General features: G+C 44.7%; 1 protein-coding gene across 1 annotated transcript in view; it reads right to left on the bottom strand.

The window, feature by feature from the left end:
* Positions 1–6,359: 6,359 nt before the first annotated feature.
* SLC1A4 (solute carrier family 1 member 4) overlaps positions 6,360–24,562 on the bottom strand; it is a 27,084-nt gene continuing 8,881 nt past the window's right edge. The window contains exons 2-8 of the mRNA XM_080813524.1: positions 22,788–22,830; positions 20,141–20,203; positions 18,636–18,802; positions 13,763–13,996; positions 11,902–12,096; positions 11,465–11,599; positions 6,360–9,456 (exon numbers count right to left, since the gene is read on the bottom strand). Coding sequence (XP_080669650.1) covers positions 9,222–9,456; positions 11,465–11,599; positions 11,902–12,096; positions 13,763–13,996; positions 18,636–18,802; positions 20,141–20,203; positions 22,788–22,830 — 1,072 coding nt within the window. The 3' untranslated portion in view covers positions 6,360–9,221. The remainder of the gene's footprint in view (positions 9,457–11,464; positions 11,600–11,901; positions 12,097–13,762; positions 13,997–18,635; positions 18,803–20,140; positions 20,204–22,787; positions 22,831–24,562) is intronic.

The raw sequence follows: 24,562 nt of genomic DNA, 5'->3' as shown, positions 1-24,562 counted from the left end.
GGCAGCCTGACAGGGTGCCCTGTGCACAGTAGGCACTCAATAACCACTTACTGAATTAGATTAAACCTGGGAAGAATTGAAGTTTGCCAGAGGAAATCAAATAATTAAGCTTATTAAACCATTAACCCTAATTTTAGATAAATCACTTAAGCTGCTGAGAACAGTTTGGGAATTCATACCTGAGTTCCAGATGGTTAAGTTTGCCAGGTATCTGGCTGCTAAATTAAGTGGGGGAGGGTATGGCTCTATTAGATATTAAAATATATGTCTGCAGGCATGCATAATTGCTGCTAATTTTCACCGCAGGAAGAACAAAAGTAGCAAATTGGTAAAGGAGTTGTTTCTACTTCTAATGTGAAGAATAGCCGCTGATTACTTAAGTACAACCTCTGTGTTCATTGTGTACAACCTCTGTGTTCATTGTAGATACAAGTGCATGAAAGTATTGTCTGTGACAATCCACTGAGTAGCTTATTGAAATTAAAACATTTTTATAAAAGAAGAGATATATTGACTAAAACAAAGAACTGGGTAAATTATGTGGAAAGAAAAACAACCCATAATCTTCATTTAATTGGTCTTGCCTACTAAAACATTTGATCTTTATGCAATACATCTTAAGTATATCTTTAGTAGGCACTTAATTATTTCTCACTTAATATGTTTTGCTCAGGCACAATACCTCGGAGTCCACCTAGATTCCCTTCAATCTCATCTCACATCCAATCCATCTGTAAATCCTACTGGCTCTACCTTCAAAATGCATCCAGAGGACTCCTGGGTGGCTCAGTTGGTTAAGCGACTGCCTTCAGCTCAGGTCATGATCTTGGAGTTCAGGATCGAGTCCCACATCGGGCTCCCTGCTCAGCAGGGAACCTGCTTCCCCTTCCCCCTCTGCCTGCTGCTCTGCCTACTCCTGATCTCTTTCTCTCTCTGTGTCAAATAAATAAATAAAATCTTAAAAAAAAAAATGCATCCAGAACCAGCCATCTCAACACATCTGCCATACCCCATCCAAGTCACCATTCCCCTCTCCTGAGTTTTGTTCTAGCTTCTTACCTGTTCTTCCAATGACAATCTGTTCTCCATCTATAGCCAAACTGATTATTTATAAGACAGCCTTCTCTCTTCCCTTAGTTCCCTCCAGCAGCTCCCATGACCCATCAGTCCTCATTGTGGTCTATTTGTCTATACAACCTGGCCCACACCTGCCTCTCAAACTCCTTTCCTCTACTCTTCCTCAGCTATTCTGCTCCAATCACATAGGCTTTCACGCTAGGTATTTGTTAAATGAATGAAATGCAATGGTTGCTGAATGAATGACACAATAATTACAATCAGCAAGTTAGTACAGCTGCTATGCTAGCCCTGCCCAGGGAGATGATCTTTTACCTAGATGGTCTAAACTGGTGGTTCTCGGATTACCTGACATCAGAATCACCTGGGGGAGGAGGGTTATTAAAACTCAATGGCTGGCCCCACCCCTAGTTTCTGATTCAGTGGGTTTGGGGTGGACCTAAAATCTGCATTTCTAGTAAGTTCCTAAGTGATGCTAATGATGCTGGTCTAGGCACATACTTGGCCTAAATCTTCTAGCTAGGAAAGCCAATAGAACATTCTGAACAGAAACTTAGCAAATATTGTCTTGGTGTTCCTGTCTGCTCTTTAGGATAAAAAGATTAGTTGCAGAAATGTAGGTGGGGGGACCTTGGACCTGATTTTTTGACACTTAGCCACAGGATGGCCCCCTAGCTCCAGTAATGACTCCATTGGTCCCAATTAAGATGGTTTTGTTTCTTTGGTGAAGTTCCAATCCATTTCTTTTTAAAAAGAAAAGAAGGGGTGCCTGGGTGGCTCAAGGAGTTAAAGCCTCTGCCTTCAGCTCAGATCATGATCCCAGGGTCCTGGGATCGAGCCCCACATCAGGCTCTCTGCTTAGCAGGGAACCTGCTTCCTCCTCCTCTCTCTCTCTCTCTACCTGCTTGTGATCTCTGTCAAATAAATAAAGAAAATATTTAAAAAAAAAAAAAAGAAGAAGAAAGCGAAGGAAAAGAAGAGAATTTAGTCATAGGACCAGTACTAGGACCAGTCGTTTGCTGTTCACAAAAAGAAAGTCTCAGGAGCAGGCTAGTGGCTACCTCAGGAACGAGCAATTTTGGGATCTGTTGGAAGACACCAGCATCCCTAAGGTGGGAATGATACAAGGGGAAGTATGTTTTTAAGTGGGAGAAGGTATGAGTCAGAAGGCGAAAGGGGATTTCACTATAGCCAACAAGGAAGCAGCATACACAGGACAAGTGTTTAGCTCTGTGTAGCCCATGGAGCCCTGACCATGATAGACATGGCATAGACTGATCAGCCCCTGACACCCCCTCAAACCCCTTGCTGCTGTGGTGAGGAAGGCACCTTTCTCTCAGCTGCCCTTCCCTCATGTCTTTACTTCACTCTCATCCAGATAAGTGGCTTACCTAATGATACTTTGTCCATCAGACATATTTTTCAATGATAATAGTTTTAGTGGGGGCGCCTGGCTGGCCCAGTCAGTGGAGCATGTGACTGCTGATCTCAGGATTGTGAGTCCGAGCCCCATGTTGGGTATAGAGGTTACTTAAAAATAAAATCATTAATATATATATACATATACACATATGTACACATGTGAATAAGCAACTCAACTTTATTTCCTCAGTAAGGGTCTCATTGAGGCTATGGGTTGACTGCTTTTGGTACTCCTGGTAATCTTTCCCTCAGTTTTATTAAACTTATGAGACCTATGCTTAATATCACAAACATTATTCCTCTCAGTTCTGCTTTTCTGCTCATTTGAGGGATAAAAAAGAAGTGCAAGTTCACATAACTGTCAAACGAAAACTGATGAACAAAGATGGTGATACCACAGACAGAGATCCACTGGCTGGTGGCCAGTAGCACCATGAGAAGGTTTGAAGTGTTTCATTCACTCGTATGAAAGTCTGCATTTGTCCTAACAGGCATTTAGGGAACTTCTGACCTTGTCTGGAGCAAGGGCACATGTCCTGTAAGTGGGGGCTATGGCAAACTCATTGGCTCAAGGCCCATTCTAACCTCCCTCAGGTGTAGCTTCCTGATCTGTGAGGGCTAAGAAACTGGAGACCACCTTCCTGGATTTCCTCGAAGCCCTGCCAAGCAGAGGCACCTGTGTGAAACTCAGAAGGCGAGGCTGTGAAGGTAGCACTGAGGAATACAGGGTAGAGCTACACTGGGAGGTTGTGGTTGCTGGCGGGAGTGGGAGGCGGGGGGCGGGGGTGGGTTCTACGCTGGTTCCTAATGTCCCAGGTGTGGGGGGGCAGGCAGTGGCAGCGATGTAACTTCTGTTAAAACAGTTTTATAGAACTCAGAACCCTTATCTGCATTGTTCCTGGCTACTAACAACCCACCTGTTTCCCTCTCCTCTGAAATTCAGTGTACTCCTAATACTGTGTAATCAATGCTTTTTTGCTTTTTGCCAGTACAGTGGATGCTGTTGTCTGCAACTTAGAACACTGACTAGTAGGGCACTCTGTCCGGATTAAAGCTATTCAGCCTGGTCTCAAGGAGATGCATTGGGATATCCTTCTCTTCAAATCCCCTAAAGTTGTGACAAGTCTCCTGTGACCCTTCCTTCTAGTTACTGTTCAGTTTCATATGCTCATGTGCTCTGATGTTCATTAGAGGGGTCCCGGCCTCCAGGCCTAACTGCCGATTTTTGTTTTGTTTGTTCATCCAGTTCCTTGAAGGGGCTCATCTGGACATCCAGCTGGACACTCTTCCTTGACACATTTGTGGCACTTCCCGCCCTGTCACTTGGATGTCTTCTAATAGCTATTGCCGCAAGAACAGAAACACCATGGGGAAATACACACTTTGACTTCCATGACTCAAAATGAAAAAGTAAACACAAGTGATCATCGATCCAGAGCTCACAATAGGGAATGCCATGAGAGCTCTCACTGGCCGAGGACACAGGGTAATTCTTCATGTACTGACTAATGGGTATTATTAAAAAACAGAAAAAAGAAAAAAAGAACATCTATGTTAACTCTTCTTCAGGACTCTAATTCCTCATGTGAAAGGCACTATCAGCTTTGTACAGAACAACACTAAATGTAGTATACTTTTATTGTACAAAAAGGCAGATGGCAGGAAGTTTGAATATAAGTACTAACAGCTGCCTAGAGAGGTTTTGTGTCAATAGCACTAACTAGATAGTGAAAGAAGGCACGTGTGCTAAGAAGAGACCCGAAGTGGCTAGCTCTGATTCTAAGACCAAATTCCAGTGTGTCTATGTGTGTGTGTGCGTGGGGGGGGGGGGTTTCCCCACACCACCAAGCACCTCCCCGTGTTCACCAGCCTGAAAGCTCTCAGCTCTCTGAATCTTGCCCTTCTGGGTTTTTATGCAGGCTTCCTTACATAGGCATGATGGATTAAATCTCTGTCCGTCTTTCAAATGACTTAATATTCTCCCTCTTGCTATGTTCTCACTTACTGGCAGCCCCAAGTAAAGGGGACTGCAGGTCAAAGGCCCTGAGACTGGGAGGCAGACCAGAACCGCCCCCAACACCAAAGCCTGCCTGTGCCTCCCCGGAGCAGGAGGAGGAGGGGTTGAGCTTGACCAGGAGAGCAAATTTCTATCTAGATGACAGGGTGTTGCCATCATTCTGAGTGGCAACTTGGAAGGATACAGCTAAAGAGAGAAAGCATAGTAGAGGGTTTCTGTTGTGAATAAGAGACATTTGAGTGCATCCTGGCAATTGTTTGCAGGGCTGGTTCTTTTTAAGCATTTATCCAAATATTTCTAGAACACATATTCCAAATGGGCACACTCCTCTACTCTAAAGCCACAGACCAGCTGAAAGAGATCTTATCTCCTCAAGAGAGCAAGGGATCAAACGCCAGCATGCTACTCGATGGGCCCGCACAGAAAGGAACATGGTGGGCTGGTCGGGAACTTTTTCTGCCATTGCGTGTCTGACTTGAGAGCCAACACTCCAGAGCACGAGGCATGTGCTAGGCCCCTTTCTGAGCCACTTTACATGTATTAACTTCTTTACTCTTCACAATAGCCTATGCCCCTGGTAAGATTATTATCCCCATTTTAAAGATAAGGAGGCTGGGGCACCTGGGTGGCTCAGTCGGTTAAGCATCTGCCTTTGGCTCAGGCCTTGATCCCAGGGTCCTGGGATTGAGTCTTTGCCTGGCTCCTTGCTCAGTGGGGAGTCTGCTTCTCCCTCTGCCTGCTGCTCCCCCGGCTTGTGTGCTCTGTCAAATAAATAAAATCTTATTTAAAAAAAAAAGGAGAGGAAGTAAGGAGGCTGAGGCTCAGAGGGGTTGTTGCGCCTGGGGTCACAGAGAGAGCAAGCAGCAGAGCTAGGACGGAGCCCAGACTGTGCACACTCCTTGCTGCGTCACTCATGTCCTTCATGGATGCTGTGGGAAGTTCCCCTCAGGAGGCTCAGGTGAGCTCACAGAACAGCACATTTTCTGCTCACTTGGGAAGAGGTGGCTTATGGAACTGCTCCTCTTGATTTGCAGCTATATTAAAAAGCTGAAGCACTAAGCACCAATCTCAACCTTCACACGCTCTTCAAAACTGAGAAGCAAGACAGCTGTCCTCCAAGGTGAGAATCCGGTCATTTAGTAACGGGCCCCATCAGGCCCTTGGTCTGTGTAAACTCTGTCCTCATCCCCTTAAGCCTTGGCCAGAAATTAAAACCGGTGTCTGTACGATATGAAAAGCTGGAAATGTCCAGGTCAGAATGGGACTTGTTTCTTCAGAGGCCCCAGAACCTGGAAACTAAGGCTTCCAGTATGAGCTTGTCGGATAGTCTTTCATGAGAGGCTTCTAAATTCCCTAATTGTGCTGGAATGTGGTGTCACTGAAAATGAGATTATATAAAAGAAAGGGCTGGGTGTGGTGTGGATGATGGTTGAGGCCTGGGTAAGTGCCCCACGCAGGGACTTTCTCAGTAATTCTATAGACTAGGGCATTCTTCCAGCATGGGTCTTGGTCTATAGATGCTCAGTTAAGGCCTGTAGACCTAGTTGTTCTAAGAAGACTTAATTTTATGGAAGTATATAGAAAAACTACCCACTTTTTCCTGAGCCTTGCTAGTGTTGAATAGGAAGCATCCAGAAACAGCTGGACCTCAGTGACTGCCCTGCAGCAGCTTGGCCCACCAGAGCGGGCCTACCCTGCCTCAGGTCAGGCTGGCTAAAAGCTGCTAGAACAAAATCCATTCAGACCCCCCTCAGGTGATCCCCTAGAAGAGCTCCGTAACCTGGAACCACCTGGAACCACCAATGCAGAACACAAGAGAGGAAGAAAGGAACATGCAGATCCTAGCAGAAATACTGTATTCATTTTGAGGACTGCTATGTTTTAAGGCAAATGTCACACACACAAAACAATCAGAGATGAACAGTATTTACGACAACATGTTAGAAGAGTGGGGGAGATGGCTTCAGACAGTGAGAAAGTGGGATTTTCCCCCAACCGGGTCACTCTGGTCTGAAAAACAAGGAGGCACACAGTACCTTCTTCCTCCCAGAGGAAGGGGAGCTGTCATATGGGATTTCATATAGAATCGCCCCTCTTGGGCCCAGCCCTCTGCCTACTGCCTTGCCAGGTTTTGGACAGAGGAGGCGTGCTCACAAGACGGGCAGCTCTAATTTTTACATTTTGTGAAACTTACTTTTAGACATAGGAAAATCAGTTTGCAGAAGCCACAACACTGTGGTTAGGTCACTTCTATCCAAATTCAAAACTTGCTTGGATGAAAGCTAAAACAACATGGAGACACACATACATATATGCATTTGTGTGCAAATAGAGCCATAGATATGCGGGAGAAGGAAAGATAGCAGAGGCAAAGGTAGCAGAGGAAAAGGCAGAAAAATAGTGAAAGTTCATTTGCAATTTGGGATCAAACAATGTGGTTGTTTCCCCTTTCTTTTTTTTTTTTATTTTTTTTTTATTTTTTTTTTAAAGATTTTATTTATTTATTTGTCAGAGAGAGTGAACGCAGGCAGACAGAGAGGCAGGCAGAGGCAGAGGGAGAAGCAGGCTCCCTGCTGAGCAAGGAGCCCGATGTGGGACTCGATCCCAGGACGCTGGGATCATGACCTGAGCCGAAGGCAGCCGCTTAACCAACTGAGCCACCCAGGCGTCCCGGTTGTTTCCCCTTTCAAAACAGAAGGGGGATCAGCAATGAGCCAGAGTGTCAAGGTTTCCAGGCAGCTCTCGGCTCAGTTCCTGGTCCCTCTTGGCCTCACAGGGGATGGGAGCGGCTTGGCTGGTTTAAAGAGATTTGGAGGGAGCTGGGCCACTCCCACTGGCCAGGCCAGCTCTAAGCCCCAGGGCTCTTCCCCACTCCTTCCACTCAGGCACACACCCCAAAAGGAGGGGCTTGACTGCTTCTGTCCCTGCCCTCCCATTCTCAACAGCACCAGAAACACACCTCCACAGCGTGTTCCTCTTCTGCAGGACCTGGGTGACAGCCATGTCACAGCGACAGGGAAAAACAAGAAAACGCATGAGGTGGGACGTCCGGGAACTGTTAATGGCCTGTTGTGAGGTGGCCGGCCAGTGCCTGGGGTCTGGGAGTCACGGGGAAGCCAGGAACCCAGAAATGTGCTACAGATGGCGTGGTTCACTCAGGAGGAGCTGAAAACATCAGGAAGAGGCTGCACTCGAGAAGAGAACAAGCTGCATGGCAGAGTGGTGACTGCACGCAGAGAACAAAGTTCCGCTTGGAGAAGCTGTCTTTACCAGGAGCACAAGGATTCCATGAAGAAAGGTCTCACTTGGGTAAAACATAAGAGCGTAGGTTGTTAGCACTTGCCATCCAAAAAATGAATGGGTTAACACGGATTCACTCAGTTTGCCTCACCAGATCCCTCTGAGGTAGGTAAGAGGCAGGTGACATCCGCCCCATTTTACAAATGGGGTAAAGTGAGGCCCAGGACTCACGGCAGCTCACATCACAGAGAACCACCAACAGCCACAGTGAACGAACATTCTTGTGCCTTTCAGTCTCCCCATCCCTGGCAACACTGGTCTTCCGGATAAAGCCCCCTCTCCTAGATTCAGACCAAGTCAGCAGGTATCTGCAGGAATGGGGGACATTTGTTTTCCAGTCTTAAACTTTTGATCTACTGGCAGGAAAAGAAACCCAGCCCACAGCAAATTAGCCAAAGCCAGGAGACCTGGGGACCCGGGAATGGGGCACCCCACCCCAGTCAGTGAGTTTTTCATTTGTTTTTGTTTTGCAAAGTGCAGCATTTTAGGGGGCTAGCTGAATTCTTAGAATGGATTAAGGAGCCAGCAGGTCCTGAATGTGAAGATCATGGAGGAAAAGGCCCCTCTTGGGTCTGGATGGGGATAAAGCTACAGTGTTGTCAGAGGCCTGGAAGGTCCTGGAAGGGTCCTGGAAGCAGAATACTTCCCTGGGGATGGAACGAGATTGAGGATGACGTGTGTGTGTGTGTGTGTGTGTGTGTGTCCGTCTGTCCTGACAGGGTGCTTCCCTTACCCTTGCTGGCTGCATCCCCTCTGCTTTCTCTGACCTCAGCATTTAAACTGTTCACTTAATGCTACTGACCAGAGACCCCCACAGTGCTAATGGGGTCTGTAGTATTTCCAACTGAACAATGTGCAGTGCCTCCAAGCCCACCAGCAACCAGTGAATTAGAATCAGCCACACCTCCAAGTTAGAAATCTCTCAACACCTCAGGTACCAGCTCAGTGAATTCCAGCCACAGATAAGAATTTGGGAATTTTTCCAATCACCCTGGGTCCCGAGGCTGCATGACAGAGGCCTGTAAAGCTCTCTAGTGTGCCCAGAAAGACCGCCAGGGCAGAGCTGCCTGCGCGCAGTGAAGGGCACCTGTGCATTGTTCCAGGCCATAACTACCCGGTCCCGGGGAGTCCGATCTGCCCCCAGCCTGCAGCTCCAGGACGGGTTTCCAAAGCACACACAGTTGCACCTGTACACGGATCAAGCCACATGGCAAATAGCCCTGGTCTCCGGTAACTAGTTCCCGCTGGGAAGCGCAATGCCTGCACGGAGACATAATCCTCGAACCCTAGACGGGGCCAAAGCATTGCACGGGGCTAAAAGTCGGTGAGCAGGGGGCCCGCGCCCCCTAGCCGCCCTCACACGGCGGGGTGCCACCGCCGGCGGGCAAGCCCGGGGCCAGCACCCTCACAGAACCGACTCCTTGGATTCCAGCTCGGGGGCGCTGGCTGCGGGGCCGACAGGGTTCTGGTGCGTCACCAGAGGCGACGTCTCCTCCTCCGATTTGCAGTTGGGGATGGCCTCCACCTTCACTTCGCTCAGCTCCTGCTCGCCTTGCTTCCCGGCCTTCTGGTTGAGGTGGTGGAGAATGCCGGCGCCCAGCGCGTCCCCTTCCACGTTCACCACGGTGGTGGTGCGGTCCCTGCGGGGGAAGAAAAGGCAGGCCTTGCCGCCGCTGCTGCACGGCAGCCTGGGCCTCACTTTACTCTAAACTGTTTCCGTCAGTATTTCTTATTCTCAGGAGAGTAACAGACCCTGATTGTGGAAAACCTGGAAAGAAGAGAAGTATCAAGAAAACGAAAGTCACCCACCCACACTTCACAATTCCCAGTGAGTCTAGTAACACCTTTCTATGGATGTATTTTATGCGGAGTAGACACCATCCTGTGAGGGTCACGCACAGCTGGGACAGACAGTGTAGACTGAGTTTCAGACCCAACTTCTCTCCAGCTTAGCAGTACACTGTGGGAACACCCCTTCTTCTCTCAACACTGTGTCTCTGCTGAGTGTTCAACTTTGCCTGTATTCTATGGCAGTTGGCAAACACCATCTCATAGCACTGTCCTTTCCAGAAGCTTGTCTTCCCACAGGTTAGTCCAATAACCACCCTCTCTCCTGAGGCTCAGAGCAAGTACAGTGCCCATTTCGCAGAAAGGGAGAAGAGTGTGAACTTGCCTGCCAGCACCAGAGAAGCTAAGGGCTGTGTGAGCAGAGGCTGCGGGGTGGTGGACGGTTCACGTGACTTCAGGTCTCGACTAGGCCATCTGCCTGGTGCCCTGTGTCCCTGTTTTTGACTAACAGTCTCTTAGAGGCCTGCCTTCCTCAGACAGAAGCAGCTGGCTCTAACACTCTGCTCCGGTCCTGCCCAACACACCAGCTCAGGGACGGAGTTCCCTCTAATGAGCTGTGTAGACAATGCGGGTCTCCATTTTATCCTCCTTGTTCTGAAGGATTCTGAGAAGTCCCTGAAAATTTCTGGGGCTTACACAAGAAGTTGGAAACCACCATTCCCAACCACAATGGGCAGAGCCACGAGCCCAGGGCCAGACTCTAGTGTTTAGGTGGTGCCATGCCTGGCTCGGGCTAGCCTGGCAGGCAGTGTCTTTTTTCACTAATGTTTACTGTATGCTTTACCACAAGCCTGGAACTCTTCCATGCACTGTGGATATGCTAACTTATTTCATCTCCAACCCAGCTCTGGTGTAGGTTCTATTATTATTCCCATTTGACAGGTGAACGGATCAAAGTCCAGAACAGTTCCTATCACACAACTAGTAAATGGTAAAGCTGAGATTTGAACCCAGGTACCTGGACTCCAGGGCTCATTTTCTTACCCATATGCTCTACTGTCCAACATTAGCACCTCAGGTGACCTTCCCTATAAAACAAGTATTATTTATACCTAAAGAAGGTATCAAATGACTCAAGGAGTCCACACTCAGAATCAACACTCACTGTTCTGTGCCTCTACAGGAGCCCTGGTGATGGTGGCCTGAATCACATCTCCTTCCTAACTCCTCCTCCCCTGAGCCCAATCCACTCACATCAGCTGGGTTCATCTCCACTTCCCTTGATGAAATCACTCCTTGCATGTTTCAGGCCAAGGACAATCATTCCCAAAGGCTCACTGCTCCAATGGCTATGACTCCTATGCAGCCTTTAGACCCTGGTCCCTGCCTTGGGCCTGCACTGGGAGCCCAGCCTGGGTCTTGGACTCCCATTTTCCTGGATGCTCTAACCAAGTTCTCAGTAATGACATTTTGTGGTCATTTATGGGCCTTTGACCCTTGTACTGTTTAAATTTTCCTAAATTTTGTCTTGCCTGGGACACCTGGGTGGCTCAGTTGGTTAAGGGTCTGCCTTTGGCTCAGGTCATGATCCCAGTCCTGGGACCGAGGCCTGCATCGGGCTCCCTGCTCAGTGGGAAGGCTGCTTCTCCCTCTGCCTACTGCTCCCTCTGCTTGTATGTGTGCTCTTTCTTTTCTCTCTCTGACAAACAAATAAAATTATAAAATTTTGTCTTGCCAGCTCAACTCCTTCACAAGGCATGTCTGAAGTGTCTCTTCTCCCAGACACAGCGGGATGCCAAGCTCCTAGGGAAGGCACCACAGACTTTCTTTTATTCACTGCCCTTAGGACTTGCTACTTACACAATCCAGTCCACAGCCAGGATCAGAGAAAGGTCATGAGTGGGCAGGCCGATGGCCTCCAGGATAATGGCGATGGTGAGGACCCCTCCAGCTGGTACGCCTGCTGCCCCAACACTGGATGCTGTGGCTGTCACTCTAGGGGATGGCACAGAAGACTAGCCATTAACACAGAGCATGGTGTGGGCACAGAGAAATGCAAAATACGGCGGCTATGGCTTCGAAACCAAAACCACACAACCCTAGATGCTGCCAGCTGAGCCCTTCAGAGATGATTCACTCTCTTCAAGTAATGAATTCATGCTGTCATTTTCCAAATGGGACCTCCCCAAGTCATGGTGAGATTGGTATTTGTGACGTGTTTCAAAGGAAATCACACACACAACGAAAAACCCCTCAAGTTTTGACCCAGACCTAAGGATGAAGAATAACGAACTTACAGAATCGTGAAAATCTGTCCTGCCTTCAGCTCAATGTTGTTGAGCTGGGCAATAAACACCGCGGCCACACACTGGAAGATGGCTGCCCCGTCCATGTTCACAGTGGCTCCGATGGGGAGGATGAACCTGCTGATCCTCTTGTCCACACCGTTGTTTTCCTCAATGCACTTCATCATGGAGGGGAGGGTTGCTGAGCTGGAAAGGGAGAAACAGCCAACCGTGACAACAGTCCTTTCCAGCCCAGCTAAGAGACTACTCAGCACAGACCCAGGAACAGAGCAGTTAGCATCATCCTAAAGTCTGGCTTTTTTCCCTTGAAGAAAGAGAAAAATTGGAATTGTTTCAAAGCTTCCGTTATAGGCACCTGGGTGGCTCAGATGGTTAAGCGTCTGCCTTCGGCTCAGGTCATGATCCCAGGGTCCTGGGATTGAGTCCCGAGTTGGGTTCCCTACTCAGCAGGGACCCTGCTTCTCCTCCTGCCTCCCTTTCTCTCTCTCATGAGTAAATAAATAAAATCTTTAAAAAAAAAAAGTTTCGGTCACAATGTGCAGTAATGTCAAGTCCTGAAGTATTCAAAATCGGACCCTCTAGATTTACCTGTTACGTTATTTACTTGGATACACCTGTTCCAAATATTTCAAGAAACACCACATTGCCTCATGGTGCAAAATGTTCTCAAGACAACAAAGAACTATTTATTCCATATGTGCATCTCCTCTCTTGAATTGTTCCTTTCCCTGCCTCCCTCCCCCCACTCCCCAGAAGTAAAAGGCAAACTATGACTTTTTTTCCTTTTTGGCCAAGAAGTGGCAATGGCTGTGAGAGCCTGGAGAGGGACTGTGTTCCTGGATAACTGGAAGAGTAAGTCCTACCCTCTCCAGCCAGCCCCGTGGGAGGCTGCCACAGCTGAGAAGCAGATTTGTTTCTAAGTCACAGAAACTTACCTCCCTAATTCTTTTTACCACCCCAGCACGTTATCACGGAAATAGCCACTGAGAATGGGAGGAAACATGCAGTAGAGAGGCAAAAACCAAATCTGTGAATGCAATGTGCTGCCATCCTTTGATAGTCTTCCTTCTTTCTTCCTTCCTTCCTCCCTTCCTTCCTGCTTTTCTTCCCTGCTTCCTTTCTTTCTTTCAGATTTTATTTATTTGTTTGAGACACAGAGAGAGAGAGGACAAGTAGGGGGAGCTGCAGGCAGAGGGAGAAGCAGGCTCCCTTGCTGAGCAAGGAGCCTGATGCAGGGCTCCATCCCAGGACCCTGGCATCATGACCCTCGCTGAAGGCAGATGCTTAACCAGCTGAGCCACCCAGGCGCCCCTTTGAAAGTTTTCTTTAACACACCTGGAAAGCCCAATTTTTTGGAAGGATTTCCAGTAATGACAAAGTGCATCTTTTGTACTAAATTAGATAATCCACAATACTGTGGACTCCCAGAGAGCTAATCACCTGTTCCTCACCATGATACCTTGGTCTTATTTTGTGATTCATGCATTTAGAGGGAGAACTGGGCAGGCATCATTCTAGAAACTTCCCTGTAAGGAGTTCTGAGGTAAGTGATTGCCTTCTTTCACTCAGGCAAAGGTCTTAGTAATTAGGGTGAGGACGCACAATTGGGTTAAACAATGATCTGACCTCTAAGGAGCAAGAAGGAAAAGGGAATGAGACGATCCCGCATTCTGGCAATCCCAGAAACCCACTTCCATAAAAGTATGCAGCTGGTAATTCCAAAAACCAGACAAGACCAATTCAGAGTTTCCAAGAAATTAAAACATGTCAAGATGCTGGTTGTGCATCTACAACTGGACTCACCTGGTTCCACATCACTATGGCTCAGAACAGCTGAGAGCACCCGACTCACCTGGAGCAGGTGGCAAACGCTGTTGCAAATGGTGTGAGGAGGCCCAGGAGGAACCTGAATGGGTTTTTTCGTGTGAAAACAAAATAAACAAGTGGCAGAACAATTCCTCCATGAATAAAATGGCCCAATATAGATGTGAAGATATATTTTCCAAGGCTGGTCACCAGCACGATGATGTCCTTCATTTCCAAAATCTTGCTTCCAACCAGGAACATGATGCCCACAGGTACATACCTAGGGCATAAGCACAGGTACCTGTCAGTAAGAGTGATGTGATGATGGGCCCAGGAGATCTGGGCCCTTCCTGATACCCAGCACGGGGCCTTTCAACTAAGTGGTCTTTGTTTGTCCTTAGGATGATTCTAAGGGTGCCTGGCTGGTTCAGTCAGGAGCGCACATAACTTCTATTCTCATGGCGGGGAGTTTGAGACCCAAATGGGGCATGGAGCCTACTTAAAAAAAAAAAAAAAAAGGAAGATCTCTCTAGAATGATCCTGAGGAACTGAAAAGGATGGGCCCATTTTATAGGCTGTGAAACTGAGTAAAATTAACATGATAAATCACCATGGGTCATAGAGTCAGGACCAGAACCCAGATTTCTTTCCCCTTGGATATGTTATGCTCTTTTAAAAAAAAATTTTTTTTAAAGATTTTATTTACTTATTTGAGAAAGAGAGAGAGGGAGAGACCACAAGCAGGGGAAGAGGCAGGGGGAGAAGCAGACTCCCTGCTGAGCCTGACGTGGGGCTCGATCCCAGGACCCCAGGATCATGACCTGAGCCGAAGGAAGATGCTTAACCAACTGAACCACCCAGCCGAAGGCAGATGCTTAAACAACTGGAAATATTATTTTCTTAAGAGAGGGATGCTACTAACCACATGGGCTGCCAAGTGGAAAGCCGAGGAACTCAAGATCAAAGCCTCTGGGACTGAGGATTTGACTTTCAGCCTTGGTCAGTCTTGTTCTGAGAACTTAGAAACACAAAAGACTAACACCTATTTTGCAGAATTGCTGTGATACAGAATTGAGCCAAAGCTGGGACTTTTGTTAAGTTTTCAGTTCTTTGTGGTTTGGAAAACATGATTCCGTGGGAAAAAGTCATTAACAATGACCCTCAGGGAACACTCCTCGAACGTGAAGATTTTTTTAATGGTGAGACAGGAAGAAGAAAGGGAAGGAATGAACTATGGGAGCTACAAAACCCCCTAAGTCAGCTGTTTTGAATTTAATATAAATTTAGGAAGAATTTTATAACCATTGACTTTATTTGTAAGTTTCAATTACATAGATATTAATATCACAAATTTGAAAGAGTTCAAAAGGACAAGTCAAGTGTCCCTTCCACATTTGCCTCCCAAGTACTCAGTTTCCTTCCCTGGAGATAGCCACTGTCACTGGTTTCCTGAATTTTCTTTACAGAGATAGTCTAAGCAGTGTTATAATGTTAAATTTCATAGCAGCTCATGAATGCATTCTCCTTTCAAAAAATTAAAATACAGGTTAGGCCCAAATCCTCTTTCGGCACTCATGTCAGACCCCTCCTTAGATAACTATTCCCACTCTCTATGCATTTAGGTACATCTGTATGTATATGAATATCTAATACATCTATATATATATATATAATAAATATCTAAACATCTATATGTTTATTTTGAACCTCACATTATATCTCTGAGATCTTTTCATGTCAATACATGGAAATCTACCTCATTTTGTCTTTTTAAATTGTGGAAAACATGCATGACATAAAATTTACCATTTTAACGTTTTTTAAGCGTGCACTTTAGTGGTTTCAAGTACATTCATATGGCTGTGCAGCCATCACCACTATCCATCTATCCATGTCCTGTATGCTTCCATGTCCTATACTGAAACTATGTATTCACTAACAATAACCTCTTGTGTCCCCAAGTGGTTCCTGGGATAACCCCCAGTGGTTCCACAATAACCCCACTTGCGTCCCAGTGGTTCCTGGGAACCACTGTTCTATTTTCTGTGTCCATGAATTTGACTATTCCAGGTACCTCTTGTAAATGGAATCATACAATATTTGCCCTTTTGTGACTAGCTTATTTCACATAGCATCATGTCTTCAAGGTTCATTCATGTCAGAATTTCATTCTTTCTTAAAGCTGAATCATATTTCATTGTATGTATATATCACGTTTTGCTGATCCTTTATCGATGGACATCTGGGTTGTTTCCACCTTTACCTTTTTCTTTTTAAATATTAGCCTCAAAACTGAAATACTATAGATCATCTTGCCATTGTTCTGCTGATGGACCTCCAGACTGTTCCCAGGTTTGCATCATTACAAACAATGTTGCAAGCAGTCTCTTTGTGCCTACCTCGCCACATTCTCTAGGTAGAGACACCAAGAAGTGAACTGGTGAGTAATGGTGTGCGTGTATATTTTAAATTTAGTAGATTTCAACAAATTGTTCTCTAAAGTAGCTCTTCGAATTCATAGTCCCACCAGCTGACCAGGAGAATAATCTTTTCCCTGCCCCACTGCTTCTGATCCAGGGATGACTTTGCCCATGGGACATTCGGCAATATCTGGAGATATTTTTGGTTGCCACAGCTTTGGGGAAGGAATCACTGGCATCTAGTGGATGGAGGCCAGGGATGCTTCTAGACATCCCACCCTTTGCTCAAAACTATCCTCACTCTTATTAATGCCTGATAAGACCAAACTTCTCATTTTCCTAATCCTAATAAGTTGGGCATCTCTTAAAATGTTTATTGGTCATTCAGGTTTCCTCTTCTATGAATTGCTTGCTCACATACTTTGTCTACTTTCTAATAGTATATTCAGTCTTTTTTCTTTTTCAACAACCAGAACTCCTTGCATTAGTGCTTCTCAGATGATCTTTGGTGTATTTTTATCCAGCTGATCATGGACCAATATTCTTATAAAAGACAACAGAAATAAAATATTAGAAAAGTGGTCAGGTGCTTGGATGTTGCAGCAATATGAAATTGCTACAAAAGTTTCTGAACACTTACTCTTAATTTCCCTATAAATCTCATTGCAGACTGATAAATAGTTTGTGAACTGGTACCAGTCCTCCAGAAACTGATGCTTTCAGATATGTGTCTGTGTGTACATATATACATTACATGTAAATATATATATTTTTTCCAGTAATTGTCTTCTTTTGTTCAGTGTATCTTTTGTAGGCAAACATTTTGTATTCTGATGTAGTCAGATTTAGCAGCTTTTTATGGCTTTTACTTTTTGCATTCATTTAGGAAGAGTTTCCATACCCCTATGTTTTCTTCTAATAATTTAGGATACCCTCCTCTTCCCTTCTTCCTTCCTCCTTGGATAGTTTAATGTGTGAGTTGGCACCCTGAGTTTTATTGGAACAACCATGTTCATTCATTTATAAATAGTCTATGGTTGCTTTCATCCTATAATGGCAGGGTTGGTAGTTGTGTCAGAGACCACATGGTCTGCCAAGTTTGCTGAGCCTGTATTTAAGCCATTGAGGCATTATTTCTGTGAATAGTGCAGGACAGGCAGGTGCTTTGACATTTTAGTGGGTAATGAGCAAAGGAAAGAAAGCAAAAAGAGCTGCTATTGGAGATCCCTCTCAAACCTGGTTGAGATCCTTTAACCAGGTAAGTCATTTTACACCCCAATTCTGTGTGACATACACTTGGCTGGGCAACAGATCTCCCAGGGGCAGTCAGACACACAGCAGGGTCTGCTTGACTGAACACCTGCTTATGTAACTAGTATATCGAATTGAAGGAATGACTATAAATTGGTTTTCAGATTGAAAACAAATGTCTTAACATAGGAACATCACTTTCTTGCATAATTTCCTTTAATCCAAACTTTGGGAGGATTTTAGACATAAAAAAAATAAGACAGGAAAAGAACCTGACATGTGATGAAAACACTTTTTCCTTTCTGAAAAATATTTTTCTGCCCAGAACAACAACAGTCATATGAACAGTCATGTTTGCAAATGATGGAGACAGACTCTGGAATTTTTGACTGAGGAAGATAAACACCACCAGTGGGGGCTCTGGACTTGGCTTCCCACTCAATTCCAAACTTTACTACTAAATTCCACGCTTCTCTCCTGAGATAGTTAAGGGTTGCCAATAAGGAAAATGCTTCATGTATGAAAGGATAAACTATGTTTCTGGACAATATACAAGTAGAAGCTAAAATGCACGGCAGTTTGGCCCAAGTAAAACAGCAAGGTAAAGCTTATAAGGGATGGGCATTGGGATTGGTAGGCTTTTTGAGAAGTCTCTTTGAGACCTCTGGTCAAATTTTTACTTGTTAGCCAGAAATCAATCCATTGGTTTTTATTAAACAACTGTGCTTTTACTGATGTTCCATAAAGAAATATTTATGTAAAAGGAGACCATTCCAAGTTTATGTATGCATGGAATGAAAATGCATTTGTCTTCCATGCTGTGAAATATTATAGGAAGGGGCCCCTTTGAAGCTTGAATTTGACTGTTTTAAGATAAAGAAACCTTATTTTATGCAGCAAGTAGCATACTTACTGAGTTCATTGCCCCACAAGATGATATGGGCATCCTATATGATATGGATAATGGTGGAACCTCATAACTAAATCGATTACCAGGGATAGAACCATAATGGGTCACTGTGGGTGCTGAAGAAGGGGTGGTAATGATGCCACATTCCTGATTCTCTGAGGGGCTGGACAAGAGGAAGAACTGTCTCCACCTCCACCACCCCCTGTATCAAGTCTGGCCCATGGTGCATCAACCACAGGCTGGGTGGCCCCACAGGGGTGACCTAGGACAGCAGACTTGGGTTCTTTTCCGGATGGCAAGAGAGAGGAGAGGGAGAGTAGCAGGCAGGCCAAACTTACCACATAATCCATGACACCAGCACCATCGTTGCCTCGTTGAAGGCATTAAAGAAACGGATGAGCTCCTCTCCTTCAGAGCCAAGTTTCTTTAGGGCCACTCCTAATACCAGTGCAAAGAGGACCAATCCTAAAATGTTCATCCCTTCGATCTCGGTGCCAATGGGGATCTATAGGATCGCAGGGAACAGAGGGTCTAAGTTTACAGTGGATGAGTGAGAATTCAAGTAGAGGTTAGACAGTAACTTCAAAGGGTTAATTTTATTTTATCAGGTAGCATTTTAAAGGCAGGACTTGAATTCATGACCCTGAGATCAAGACTTGAGCTGAGGTCAAGAGTCTGATGCTTCACCGACTGAGCCACCCAGACGCCCCCAAAGGGTTGCTTTTAAAAGAAAAGCTGGTTAATATAACATTGTATGTCAACTACACTGCAGTAATAACTATAAAAAATAAATTAAAAACATTAAAGAAGAGCTGGTTGGTGAAAAGTTCTTTCACATCGAGATTGTAACTGTGCCTCCCAAATGTCAACAAATATTTTGTGGCTAGACTGTTACGGTGGCCTCCTACCTGACAAATTTCACAAAAGGTTTTCAGGATATTCTTTCCTGAGTCACTGACTTAAAATAAAATATATAGATATACTATATTCCTTATTTTTTTTCCATAATGCTCAATCTCACTACTATAAGCATGTATTCGACAAACATTTTATTCCATCAAAGCACATGAAATTCTGAACGGGAAACATACATCAGCATGGTAAAAAGAGAAAGAGCATTTTTTACTATAGATCTGAGTTCTAGTCCCAGCTCTGGGACTAGATAACTTCTCTGACCTTCAGGTTCTTCATCTGCAAGATGAAGTGAGTTGGACTAATTAGTAGCTTTCGACTTTTTTTTTTTTTTTTAAGTACAATTTCTCCTCAAAGAAAGGCTGGTAAAGCGCTGAGCCCCTCAGCCCTGAGAAGCTGTCTGTGTGGGGTGGGGAAGGGGCAAAGTACCTTCTTCTTCCCATGACAGCTCTGTAGCAGAACCAAATAATCCTTGAGGTCCCTTGTCCCTTCCAGCTCTATTGTGAAGGCTGGGACTTCACCCAGTGTCCAGCCATTAATAGCTACTCAAAAAATATGTGTGAGTGAATGATGGCTATAGTGAGTTAAGCCTCTGAGACAAGTTCTATGTGTAGAGATGGGTTAAATCACCTATTCGTTACATTTCAGGACAGCAGAAAGGGTGTTATAAAATATTTTTTGAAGAAAGGGACATCAGTTCCAATCTGATGAAATGGATCCGCTGAAGATTCCAATGCTGCCGATGTTGGCCTTTGGCCATGTTGCTAAGTAACCTAAGGAGCAAACCTAATCTGTTTTTCAGATAGTTCCTCCAAACCCCAGAGTTTTCAGCCCTGCTGAGAAGAAGATGCATCATGTATGCTCCTTCAATTAAAAAGCATTATTTGCTTTGTAAGTTATTTGCCACAAGTGATCTTATAAAGAGCTTTACCTTCTCACGGGTTATATTTCCAGAGCTGGTATTGTGGGTCACTTCTCTATAATCAGTTGCATACTGGGAACAAGAGGAAGAAGAAGACATTGTCAGTTCATAGGTAAAGGCCAACCAGAGAAACTGAGGAAGGACTGTTGGACCTCTTACTATTCTTTTTTTTTTTTTTAAGATTTTTTTTTTAATTTATTTATTTGACAGAGAGAGATCACAAGTAGGCAGAGAGGCAGGCAAGAGAGAGAGAGGAGGAAGCAGGCTCCCCACGGAGCAGAGAGCCCGATGTGGGGCTCGATCCCAGGACTCTGAGATCATGACCTGAGCTGAAGGCAGAGGCTCTAACCCCCTGAGCCACCCAGGTGCCCCGGACCTCTTACCATTCTTATTCACTCCGAGTGTTCTAGGAATTCCTCACTTGGTTGGCCTGACAAGGGCCTCTAAGAATTGCACAAAAGTTAGTTAAGACCAAGGCAGCATACACCCCAAGAGGCCTCTGAGTTATCTAGGGACTCACACCATTAGGGACAATGGTTTGGAGAAGGTCTGCACAATTTCATGCTGATAGTTTGATATTTCTAACAGCTGACATGTTATACTATTTGAATTTTGGTATTAATTTCATAATGTTCCACTCTGTTCCAGAATTTATTTGAGCCTGAATGCTTTTCAGCACCTACTTTTTTTTTTTCAAAGATATATCTATTTGAGAGATAGAGAGCAGAGCATGAGCTGGGGTAGGGGCCAAGGGAGAGGGAGAAGCAGACTCCTCTCTGAACAGGGAGCCTAATGCAGGGTGATCCCAGGACCCCATTATCATGACCTAAGCCAAACGCAGACACTTAACCTACTGAGCCACCCAGGTTCCCCTCAGCATCTACTTCTGATCTTTCTAATCTGCTTGGTTCCCACTCTCCAAAGCAAAGGATATGAGACAAGATGGTGTTTTCTGGTTAAGTCTTGTGGGAGACTCACTTATCAGAAGTGAAATGACTCTCCAAACTTGGGTCCTACAATCAACCTCACATACTTCTGCACAAGGCACTCAGGGGTCTACCTATGGCAGAATGCATGACTGAATGGAGTCTCTTAGAAAATGCCTTTCCTGACCTGTTCTAAGGACACCTGGTTCCGGAATGTCAAGAGGAGCCCATTACGGGGGGTTTGTGCCTGCCTTTGATGCGGTCTGGTCCCTCTCACCTTTGATTTATCAGGCTTTCAGACAAGCAGAAGTGTTCAGCTGTCCTGTGATTACCAGTGACGGGAAACAAAACCCACCCCATGCCTTCTGTGACAGGCACTGAAAACCCCATAAACCTTTTATTTTTTTTCCTACCTTACATTATATATATAAGCCACAGCTGTGCTTATATGCAGATTTCTTAAAAAAATTATTTATTTATTTATTTATTTGAGAGCGGGCACAAGCAGGGGGGAGGGGGCAGAGGGAGAGAGAGAAGCAGACTCCCTGCTGTGCAGGGAGCCTGATGCTGGGCTCTATCCCAGGTCTCCAGGATCATGACATGAGCAGAAGGCAGCCACTCAATCAACTGAGCCTCGCATGCACCCAGCAGAATTTTTTTTTTTTTTTAAAGAGAGAGATTGAGGGAGCAGCTGTAAATAGAAACAGAAGAATCTGCTTGGAAAAGGCAATGAGATTAGTCCATCTAATCTAGACCTTTACACTCCTTCTCCTTATAAAGCATGGCTACAGGGACGTTACTCGCAGTCTTGCCAAAATTAGGTAAAATTAGAAACAACTTGAATGTCTATCAATAAGGGACAGACAGAATAAAATTATGATATGCTCACACAGTGGAACAGGGCCATTAACATTATGCAGAAGGGTATTTACCAACATGAAAAAATGTTTATAATATGCTGCCTTAAAAAAGAGGTTAAAAACAATGTGTAGTATGTGTACATACCAACAGACATGTAATACAGTTGTTTTTATTTCTAACACGTGTGTGTGTGCACATGTAGAGAAAAAATGTATCTGAAGGATGTGTACCAAAATGTTAATGGGTATCTCTAGGCTGTGATGATGAGTGATTTTTAATTTCTTCCATGTTTTTGCACTTTATTTTTTATTTATTTATTTTTTAAAAAGATTATTTATTTATTTATTTGACAGACAGAGATCACAAGTAGCTGATAGGCAGGCAGAGAGGAAGGGAAGCAGACTCCTTGCTGAGCAAAGAGCCCGACGCGGGGCTCGATCCCAGGACCCTGGGATCATGACCCGAGCCAAAGGCAGAGACTTTAACCCACTGAGCCACCCAAGCACCCCTATTTTTTTAATTTTTACATAAGCATATATTACCTCTATAATCAGAAAAAAGATAAAAGTATATTTTTCAAACATTATAAAATATTTAAGAGACCCCAAAATGTGATTTAAGAGTATTTCTCAGGTGATATGAAAAATGGTGGAACCAGTGGGATATTTTAGAAAACCTTCTTGGTTTTTTTTTGTTGTTATTTCACTTTGTTTTTTACTCCAGGGTCCACGCTATAAAAATTTAGGCCTGGGTTACCAAGTTTTGTTAACAATACTACCCCTCTCTGACCCACCTTAAATAACCCCATAGCATCATTTATACACCACCCCTGTAAGTTTCCTAGTTTTTTGCAAAGCATCAAGCCTTACCGTACGGAAAGCGGCAACCACAAGGTTTGAGGGAAACAGGTTTCTGTTAGAAAAAAAAGCACTTTGTCAGTGTTCTTAAAATTCAGTGTTCAAAGTGTCCACTTTCGGGTGCCCATTCCTGACAGCCCAACACACAGTGTTTCCTCTCCCTCTCCCTCCAGCAGTTACTGTGGTCTCCGCTTGATCCAAGAACCCAGCTATGCCTCAGCTGCTGGGTCACAATACTCAGAGCACACCAATTTTTACCCTTATCTCCACTGTGGTTCTCTAGGAAAACTGCATCACTTTCCTATCCCCTAGAAGTTAAGCCCTACTGCAGTGGTTTTCAATGGGAGTGGTACTGCCCACTGGTGGAATCCAAGGGAGCGCTTTCATTGTTGAAATAATTGGGGGGCATTCCTGCCATTGGGGGAGTGTTATAGGGGGTGATGCCAGGTCCCAGCCACTCATTCTACTGAGTGTGGCCCTCACACATCCCAAATGTCCCACAAGACGTACTTGTTGATGAAAACCTTATTCATAAAGACCTCAGCCTAAACTCACTCCAAAACAAGGTTTTATTTGTTTTTTGGTACAATTTGAACACACACTGAATTTTCTAGGAATGTAATTACTGTGTAAAACATAGAATGAGTTTTTACTTTGTTTTGTTCAGAATGTTTCTAAAAATTGCTCATCCTCCTGGAAAATCACATCACCAATGGCAAACTGTAGGATCTGGGTTCCTTAATTACACACACCAGTGTCAAGCAACAGCCTGCATTTACATCTGTCTCATTAATGGTGACTGTAAATTCAGAAGTAAGCACCTAACCACTTCATTTCAGGACCTCTACATATGGAAACACATTATTTTTATTATAAGTTAACTCTCTTTTTATCCTTCTGTTGAGTCACATTGATGCTCTGAAACTGAAATGTATTGAAATTCTATTTACGGATTTCATTTCACGATGAAGGATTTCATAAAATATTTGTTGTAAAAGGCGGGCAATAGGACGGGTCAACTTAAGCTAGATTTTGAAACCAAAATCTCTTCATGTGAAGTTTTTACTGAGGACCTCCTTTGCAGGCTCTATGCAGGATGCTGGTCTTGATATATAACAAAATCCCAGTGACAACCCATTTGTAAAAGACTGAATCATTTACAATTTGTGCCGAACATACCCATTAATACTTATTTCTGTGAGTTGTTTACCTAGCACTGGAATCTCCAGGCAACCATTTGCAGTGCCTTTGGTTTCAGAGGTAGGCAGGACTGACTGCAACCCAGGTTGGCAAGCAATCTAAAATGACTCCTGGTAGTCACACTTTGTACAATACCCTCCCCTTGAGTGTGGGTGGGGCCTATGACTTTCATCTAGCCAACAGAATACAGCAAAGCTGATGGGATGTCATTTTCATGATTAGGTTACATAAAATTGGGGTTTATTTCTTGCTGTTAGAATTTCTTTATTACAACTCATTCTTTTTTTTTTTTTTAAGATTTTTTATTTGTTATTTTGACAGACAGAAATCACAAGTAGGCAGAGAGGCAGGCAGAGAGGCAGGCAGAGAGAGAGGGGGAAGCAGCCTCCCTGCTGAGCAGAGAGCCCGATGTGGGGCTCGAACCCAGGACCCTATGATCATGACCTGAGCGGAAGGCAGAGGCTTTAACCCACTGAGCACCCGCAACTCATTCTTTATTAAAACTCATTGACCTGTACATCTAAAATGGGTGCATTTTACTATATTTAAGTCGTATCTCATATCTGCTTAAAAGGCTAAAAAGTGAG

Source organism: Martes martes (assembly GCF_963455335.1).
Source record: "Martes martes genome assembly, chromosome: 9".
In the NCBI taxonomy this organism is placed as follows: domain Eukaryota; kingdom Metazoa; phylum Chordata; class Mammalia; order Carnivora; family Mustelidae; genus Martes; species Martes martes.
This window is presented reverse-complemented; position numbering and strand designations above follow the sequence as displayed.